This window comes from Arachis ipaensis, chromosome B4 (genome assembly GCF_059453495.1).
Source record: "Arachis ipaensis isolate K30076 ecotype BB chromosome B4, ASM5945349v1, whole genome shotgun sequence".
NCBI classification, from domain to species: domain Eukaryota; kingdom Viridiplantae; phylum Streptophyta; class Magnoliopsida; order Fabales; family Fabaceae; genus Arachis; species Arachis ipaensis.
Genome location: NC_142439.1, coordinates 40369953 through 40379332, shown reverse-complemented (window position 1 = coordinate 40379332; position 9380 = coordinate 40369953). Strand labels below are relative to the sequence as shown.

The 9380-nt window shown below is 34.5% G+C and overlaps 1 protein-coding gene across 2 annotated transcripts; it reads right to left on the bottom strand.

Annotated features, from left to right (window-relative positions):
- Positions 1 to 4951: 4951 nt before the first annotated feature.
- LOC107639302 (auxin efflux carrier component 4) lies at positions 4952 to 9088 on the bottom strand. Of its 2 annotated transcripts, XM_016342780.3 has the most exons (7): positions 7613 to 8955; positions 7346 to 7578; positions 7002 to 7273; positions 6825 to 6910; positions 6069 to 6226; positions 5710 to 5786; positions 4952 to 5618 (listed from the first exon to the last, which is right to left on the bottom strand). In XM_016342780.3, the coding sequence occupies exons 1-7, from the start codon at positions 8682 to 8684 to the stop codon at positions 5552 to 5554; spliced, it is 1965 nt and encodes a 654-aa protein (XP_016198266.1). In that variant the 5' UTR covers positions 8685 to 8955; the 3' UTR covers positions 4952 to 5551. The 2 variants fall into 2 exon arrangements, with proteins under 2 accessions (XP_016198266.1, XP_016198265.1); XM_016342779.3 differs by having other exon boundaries at positions 7002 to 7299; positions 7385 to 9088.
- Between the last annotated feature and the right edge of the window lie 292 nt (positions 9089 to 9380).

Here is a 9380-nt window from a genome sequence, read left to right as displayed (position 1 = left end):
CATGCATGCATGCGTGTGAGTTGAGTGTGAGAGGTTTGAGAGTTATTGAGAAGTGTGGAAGTGGGCACACGAATGCAGAGATTGCATGATTTGGTGTTTGGTTAAGAAGCAACATGGGCATGTGAGGGTGTAAATTAAGCACTAATTACTAATTCACCAACGATGGTTTCTTTCTTGGCAAAGCATGTTGGTCTTTGCGTCAAGGTCCCGTTTGCCGTTCCTTCTTCCTATGCATTTCACAATCTACAAGTAACTAAATAACGGAGCTACTACCATACTTATTAATTACCTTCTTTTATTGTCAATTAATTTGGTAGTTGCATCTGCTTCAAAAAAGTGAAAATAAAAAAGGAACTAGTATTAATTTGTGAGTAGATTTTGGTATGTGCTCCTCCTTGGACTTTTTAGTTATGTCTAAATATTGTTATTTGTACTTCATAATCTCCAGTTTTATTATGGTGATATTTGTAAAGAGACTCTAACCATCAAATTAATTTTTATCCAATAAATTTAGAATTATGATAGATGGCCTATATTTTAATAAGTATTTTACACTCATCGTATGTGTGTATATATATATACTTAGTGTATTTCCTTATATACGAAAAGATTTTGGACTTTACTAGGAGACAATAACTTTTATGAATAATGTGAATAATAGACTTTAAAATTGAAGATCCGCACACCTAATGAATTGAACATCCGATATATCTATTATTTCACATTATTTAATATTTTCATTGTTTACCTATATTTTTTCAAAGATTTTTAATGCATTTTCTCCGAATTTAAAAAATATGATACTCGTTGAATATCCCATGGATTAATTTATATCGTAAGGAATGCATTTTGAGCCGCCGTAGTAATTTCTTTTAGCACTGGTAGCAAAAATTGCTTTAAACGTCAAAAATTATAATTATACACTCAAACACAATTTTAATTGTATATTCAAACAACATTCATTCTATCAAAATCACATTTAAAAAAAAAATCAAACACAAATTATGTTGATATAAATTAATTTATTTTTAATCAAAATTAATTTTATAATCAATTTGACTATCTTGTATTTGAAGAGAATACTTTAAAAATATGAAAAGTTATCTTTTTCAGTAATTGTTAATAAAATATAATACTCTTAAAATATGTTATTAAAATACAAGATAGAAAAAGCTTTTTATAAAAGCACATAAATTAATATCAACACCCATTTATAAATGTTAATCAAAATATTATTTATACACTAAATTTAGTTATCAAAAATAATTATTATGTATTTGTATATAAATATATGTATTATTTAACTTATTTTTAATATGTATTTTATATTAATAATTATTTTTAATAACTAGTTTTAACGTACAACTGGCATGAATGTATTTAATTGGAGTTAGAATTATAGTCAATTTAGGTTTAAGCTTTATCTGGATTTCGTTACTTGTGAAAGAATGGTTTATGGGTGTTCTCAAATTATGGGGATGATGAATTGGGGAACTTCAACGCTTGTTTGTTGTCCGTGTGTCCCCTGTTTACTCACTGACACACCTTACTAAACTGCAAATTTTCCCCAACCAATTAATATTGCTTCTTCTTCATTTATTCTTTGATGACATTAAGGAATTCATTTAGTATTATTTTTATTTGTCATATACGGTTCAAACAAAAATTAATCATTTTAGTGTTACTACTAAATTGCTAGTTTGCTACCACTATTAATTGTGTTAATAACCTCTCATAATATATATCTCATCTCTTAAATTGTAACATTAATATTATAATTATTATTCAGGAAAAGCTATCACTGAAATTTCCTTTGCGGCTGATACATCCCAAAAGGTAAAAAAGCAAAAAGGAAAAGAGAAAAATGGGAGGCGCCGAGGCAGAAATGATTGATGTGAAGAAAAGTTAAGATTTTATTTGCATCCACGAAACACATAAGAAAGAAAATTCAGATTTGGCTGGGCTTCGCAAAGAAACAAAACTGGTGTAATATGGGTAGCAAATGATACAGGCCCAAATCCCAGAAAATCTGGGTAATATTCGTATTTCCATTTCTCTTTTTGTCTAATCAAAGATCAAATGCATATATCTAATTTGGATTAGTTGATGTCCCTTAAATAAGTATTAAATTATATTAAATAAGTATTAAAAGTTCGAAGTTTATGTATATAATTTAATAATTTTGAATTGTACATTGTGTCACATCCTATACAGTGAGTTGGTTTATCGGAAAAAAATGAATAATAAAATAAACATGCATATTTTAGACTCAAAATGGTAATAAAATTAATTTACAAAAACAAGCTTCTATAAGTGATTTTGTGATAAGAATTAGTTAAATTTGAAAATTTGTAATATTATTATCATATGATTCACATGAAGCTTAGGAAAAATGTCACTTGGAATGGTTGAGAATGTTGTCTCTAGATCAAGTTGTAACATATGTAGTCACATAAAATAAACATTAGTCCCATAATATTCGCATGCAGCATTTATTATCCTTCACAACGTTGTTCATGTAAGTTGACAAATAATAGGTGGTGAAGTGAACGTACTTGTACTAATTAAACTTAATATCATTATTGTTTACCCAATAATCAAACTTTTCACTTATTGTAAATAATAGCAACTTCCCGAGTAACTAGAAAAAAAGGTACATGCGCATAAAATATGTCATTCACATGTCAACCGAAAAAAGTTCTTAGAATAGTGTTAATAAATTTAGTTTGGAGACAATAGTACAATTAGTAATTAATAATGATCGTTCTCTTTTACAATCAAGTGGTATAATCACCAATAAAAATATTTGAAAGAAAATAAAAAAATAATCTAAAATTATTTTTTTATATTTTTTAATAAGTATAATTTTGATGTACTGACAGTATAAAATACTTTACATAGTCGTATAATTACATCTATTTTTTTTATCATTCAGACAGTTAATATGAAAAGTAGTTATTTTGACTGATGTAACATTATTTAATTAAATATATGTATAAAAACTATTTTATACTGACATAGCATTAAAATTAAATTCATTATTACGAAAATAATTAGATAATATTAAATATAATAAATATATAATTATGAATGTTATATACATAAATATTAAATTAAATAAGATAATTTTATATTATTATCTCAGTTAAAGATATAATCATTTATATATCTCTTTCTGTTAACTTAAACTTTAGAAAAAGTAATTTTATAATATAAGATCAGAGTTTCTATAATTAAAAAATTTAGAGTTTGATTACTGTTAAAACTCAAAAAAGATTTTGAACATAATACAAATGAAAAAAGAAAGCATATACAAAATAATTTAAACAAGTCCGAAAAAAATTTATTTAAAAAAAATATTAAAAATATAACCATTCAGATACTTTCTATATATTATTAACTTAAAATTTAAAAAAAAAAATAGTTCTATGACAATCTCCAACACCACCGAATCACCAAACACAAATGACTTTATTACTTGATCTTAATCATAACGGAAAAAAACAACCATCAATTGCTGATTATTACTATTTATTGAAGATGGAATAGTCTTAAGCCTAAAAGTCTATGTTCTGTAATTTGATGTTATTATTAAGAGGTAGAAGAAGAGAGAGGAGTAGGCTCCTCAATATGCACCATCCAAGGTTTGAGATAGCGATGCGTGTGTTTTTGTTGTTTTCCTAATACAACTGTCACCATGAGAACAATGAACATACATAATTGAAGGAGCCTTTATTAGGGGATGATTGAAGGAGATATGTGAGAGTGTGATGAGACTAATGAGAGGTTGAAGGCGCCATCATTTTTGGTAAAAAAAAGTCGAGTGCTGACCAACCCACCTCCTCTTCTTCCATCCATGCCCACCCTACCTTACCTTACCTTACCTTACCTCTCTTTTAAAGGCTTCTCACTATGACTTATACTAGCTACTAGCTAGTTAGGGTTGTGGCCACATCAATAACCAAAAAGCACAAACAATAAAAAGTAAGCTTTGTGCTTTTGACTTCTCCCTTTCCCTACTTTCTTTTTACTTTTTCAAAAATTTAATTTATAGTACACTCCTAGTTTTAACTTAAAAGAAAAAAGAGGATAAATTCATTTATCAAGATTAAAAGTAACATTCTAAAATAATATGTGAATGAATGCTTTCTTATGAAACTCGTATATTTACGAAATAATTTCGGTTTTTTTTCAATTAATTTATGACCATAACTATAAAAAGGATAATGCTAGGTAACCAATAATTTTTTTGAACAACATGAATAATTACCAATCAAATCAAAATACACTATGCCTCTGAATTGTCCACCTAAATCTTAATATTAGAATAACCATCCACACACTTAGTGAAATGAACATCCGACATTATTTAGTATTTTCATTGTCTACCTATACTTTTCCTTATAAAAATATTATTTTACCATAATTTTCATGCCATGTTCAGCTTCACATGAAAACTACGTAATCCCCACTCAGTAGAATTTGGAAGTTCATATTTCACTCTCAAGACTCCTAGTCCCAGCTTTATTTTTCTCACACTATGCTTCTCTTTACACTACAAGATTAAATAAAGAAGCCCAACTCTTTTCTTTTTCTTTTTTCTTTGTTCACTTTCTCGGAATAAAAAATTGCTAATCAAGTTACGTATCACAAACATAGCGAACAAACGCATATAGCTGCCGGATCCGCGGACGATCAAAGAAAAAAAAACCAATAAATATAACAAGAGGAGTGCTGGGGCCAGCAACTTTTGTGTTTTGTAACCATCAATTGGCTATCAATAGTCTTTTTAATGGTGTGAGATTACATTCAATAGTAAGAGATCGCTCACATTTCTTTTGATGGTTAAGTGCTGGCCACAAAACATAAAAGTTGCTGGCCCTCTAGACTTTTCCATATAACAATTAAATAATTAATTAACAGCATATAACAAAATTAAAGTAAACAAAACTTTGTAGAAAAAGTCTTCTCCTCTTATATATAATATATTCATTTCCTCTAACCAATTGCTAAGAAAACCATCTTTGCTACTTGATGACCGAAACGTGAATTTTCTAAATTAAAATAATAATGAAAAAATTTACAATTTCTGGATAGGAGAGGGAGCCATTCCTAGATATCATTTGACTCTGCCGATGCTAGATTTCCCCTGTTTTCCTCTGCAATTGTCTCCCATATGGTGGACTTTGTTCCTTCTTATGAGGTGTTGTTCTTGAAAATTGCGTCAGTTTATTTTTTTTTTTACTCAAATAGGGGGAGGCACTACTAGATTCAAGAAGATATGGGGGCCAAATAGGTCAACTTTTTTTATTTTTATTTTTTTTATATGTTCCCAAAATTTTGGAAAAAAACCTGATGAAAGGATCTCACCACCGTTTAAATTTTGTGATTCTTGCGTCATTTTTTTCTTCCTAGTCTTAGCTGCTCCCCAGAAAATCCTCATGGTTGCTAACAACATACACCCAGAATCATTATTTCCTTTCATGCACGTCCATTGCTTACTCCCAAAGAATAAAAAGGTTGAAAAATTAAGGGTCACTCCATTATTTTTTTACAAACCAAGGAGTATGTAGTAGACTAGAGTAATTGGCAGTGCTATCAACATCCCAAATATAACCCTGCATTTAAATTCATACAATATATAAGAATTAAAGTTATTAAAATTAAAAATCATATAAGAAAGTTTGAATTGATTTGAAAATTGCTTACGCTGTGCTTAGAATGGCTGGATGGACATTGTACTCTTTGGCAAAAACAAAGGGAACAATCCCTTGTGGAAGTGCAGCCTATGTTCAAATAATAATAACCAAAACTGTTATAATATATTATATACAAATCAGTGTACGTAAAAAAAACATTAAACTCTTAATTACAAGATACGTAGTTGGCTCCAAAAGCATTCAAATTCTCTAAAATGATGGCATCAATAATTAATGATCGGAGAGGAACAACACATAGACATAGACATCACATGAAAAGACATGAATGTAATAATAATTTTCTCAAAGTTTTAGACACAAAGAAAAATTGAAAAAGTAGCATAAATTATTGGTAGGTAAAATAATTACCTGAACGATAGCAACACGTAAGAGGGTGCCACGGAGGCCAACAGCGATGGAAGCTGCTGCCATAACCGCTGGGCCAGTGAGGAAGCGAACCGCCATAGCAAAAGTCGCTACCGAATTACCACACGCAATTATCTTGGGTTGAAGTGCCATAAACAGACCTACAAATCCATTTTTAGATTTAACAGTGAGTGAAGATTAAAACATATTTATGGGTAGTGCATGATTCGTCCGATTCAACTACCTATGCCTAATTTGGTCCCAGAAAGAAATAATATAAAAAGAAGAAGAAAATGGCAGCAGTCACCAGCACCACCCTGGACCGCAAAGCGACGTCGTTTCAATACACGACCCCACATGTCGGGTGATGAACATGATCTGCTTATATATGCTGTTGTTGCTTTGCGGTAACAAACTTCACCATAATGGACGGTTGTCCCTTGCTTAAACTCGCTTTCCCCCAAATCCATACTTTTCATAGATTCACACACATACACATACACATTTTATTGCGTTGGTTATCATTTTGATCTACTTACTACTTGCCTAAAGAAACTACAACATGCGAATAAAATTAATTAAGCGTAACCACTCAAAACTAGATCTGGCTACGTGTATGTACCGCTGGAAATGGGAATCACTATAGCCATGTTTGTCTTTGTAAAAAAGGGGAAAATGGAAATAGTCAATGAAGAAAAGAAGCTAAGCTAAGAATCATTGAAGGAGTGGCAAATTTGTGGAGGAATTGCGACCACTCACCTAAGCTGAACATAGCCATTCCAAGACCAGCATCAGACAGTATGGAGATTGATTTCTCTATTATTTTTGGCATATGCACATGCCACCTGCAATCAATCAATTAATTAATCATAATCAAAGTCTTAACTAACTAACAAACTATAAAAGCAATTACCACAGTAAGAAGTCGATATTTACCTAAAGGCCACCAGGGACCAAATGACACCAATGAGGCTGGAGTAAGTGTTGGGATTACGGATAAGCTTCCTCCACACCATGATCAGTATCAGGCGCGTCATCACACTCGCTGGAGGCATGTGTTTTGACACTCCAACCCCCGCCGCTCCGGTTGCCTTTGGGTGCAACTCCGCCGTCGAACTCGACCCCAGTTTGTTCAGCCCTCCGGGACCCTCTTTCTCCCCTTCTTCCTCTCCTTGCTCCCCATCTACTTTCCCTGTTGGGAACTTCAACTCTTCCCCACCAAACTCACCTTCCACTGTGAACCCATCAATATGTATGATTCTCCTCCCTTATCAAATTACATAAACAAACTTTAAAAAAGAAAAAGGAAGCAAATATACCTTTGTTGGATTCCCCATTTTGAGGGTGCTCGTCAGCAACCAGCATCCTGATCTCCTTCGCGCCTTGATCGGAGCGACCAGACTGATCGGACGCTCCAAAATCCGCGCTGCCAAACACGTGAAGCCCGCCGGTCTCTGAAACTGGCGAAGCGCTGGAGCTCCACACGAACATGTGGAGCTCCTTTGCATCATGGCTCGCTTTAGCACCAGCAGCAGCACCGCCGCTGCCAGGTTGAGCCTGAACCAACTGCTGCCCCTGTGGCTGTGGCTGAGGTTGAACCTGTGGGGGAGGAGGCGGAGCTGCCACAGGTGGCACTTGTGAATTCTTGACGCTCTTGCTGCTCAAGCTGGCAGCGAATTCTGGATTGGGAGCTGGGTACGAAGCGGGAACCGTCTGCGCCGGGTAAAACCCGAACCTCGGGGAGCTCATGTTCTCCTCGAAGTTGGAGGGACGCGGCGTAGGCCCCCGCGAAGTGGACTGAGCGGAGTATAAGTCATTAGCACCAAAGTTAGAATGCCTCGGCGGGTGGTACCCCATCATGGAGTAAAAATCGGCGTGGTTGAAGTTGGACCCTCGCGGCGTCGGATTCCGGGAACTGCTAAGGCTGTAAATCTCAGCGCCGGTTAGGTTCGACGGACGCGGCGTCATCATGAACGATCTTCGCGACGCGTTAGACTTCCTCACAGTAACATGAAGCTTACCGTCATCACCAACCTCCGCATCGGTCTCAAGAAAATCTCTACCGTCGAGCGACACGACGTCGGAGTCGACCTTAAAGGACACAATAGAAGCCGCCGTTTCCGGAAACTGCTCCATAATAAGCAGCTTGGCTCCGCGGTACTCGAAGAGAAAGAGTAAGAGAGTGTACCATATGATACACTGGAGCACCACCACCTGAACCATGAGTTGGCCGGAGTAGTCGCCGTACATGGCGATGAGGAGTGGGATCCCCATGACAAGAGTGTTGGGCAATGTGGAGAGGGAGAAGATGGTGATCATCCACTCGAGGCTTCCGTTGGCGGTGAAGTTGGTCCATATGGCCAAGGCGAAGAGCATCATCACCTTCTGTAGCGTGTCGGCGGCGATGAACCGGAAGTTCATCTCGTAAGGGTTGTTGGAGGATATGAAGTGGAAAGAAAGCAGCGGCACGGCGAAGATCGCGACAAAACGGTTGATCCCGGAGCACTGGTCCGGCGAGAAAATCTTCCACCACCGGACGGAACCGTACGCGAGGATCATCGCCACGTACAGCGGAACCACCGCCGTTAAGACGCTGTATAGGTCCTTCCAGCTTATCATCTTTTCTTTCTTTTTGTCTTTCTTCTTTTTTTATTAGCTTTTGAGAGCGAGTTTGGTTAATGGTGGAATGGCATGAGCTTGGAAATTAGGGAGAGCCTGGAGGGTAAAATGGGAATAAAAATTGAAACAGAAAGAAAGAAATGAAGAAACCGTTAGATAACTAACTAGTAGTAAGTGGTTTAAGAGGGTTGGGGTTGGTTCAGTGCTCAGTGCTCTCTGCTGATTTTGCTGAAAGAATTTTAGAGAGAGAATGTGAAGTCTGAGACAGTGAATTTACAAAGATAAAGGTGTAGGTTGGGAAGAGTATATATAGGCAGTGACGCAGGTAGAGAGAGAAAGGGGGTAGTCATCACTCAAATTACACTCATACGTAGATAATAAGATGTAGAAGAAGATGTGGCCATATGTGTGCGTATAAAATAAAGCAATAAAGTCACGTATTTTTTAACGAAGAAATATTATATTTTATTTTCTGAATATTTATTTATATACTTTTTTATTGTTATACTAAAAATGATTGATAAGAAAGGAAACAGGAAAAAATTTATTTTTAATAATATACAAATAGATATAAAAAATATACAAAAATACGTATTATATAGAAATAAAAGATGGTAATTTATGATATTGTTTTGGAAATTAAAGTGAGTGATTATTGATGAGCATTGAGCAATATTGGGCTGGGTTTAGGGTGGG

Bases quoted from the DNA above. Each gene is read 5' to 3' on its own strand.
- LOC107639302 (XM_016342779.3), bottom strand. From the start codon at position 8,684: ATGATAAGCTGGAAGGACCTATACAGCGTCTTAACGGCGGTGGTTCCG. The intron at 7,300-7,384 runs GTATATTTGCTT...ATGGGTTCACAG, and splicing joins AAATGGGGAATCCAACAAAG to TGGAAGGTGAGTTTGGTGGG. The intron at 5,787-6,068 runs GTAATTATTTTA...ATTTGAACATAG, and splicing joins TACGTGTTGCTATCGTTCAG to GCTGCACTTCCACAAGGGAT.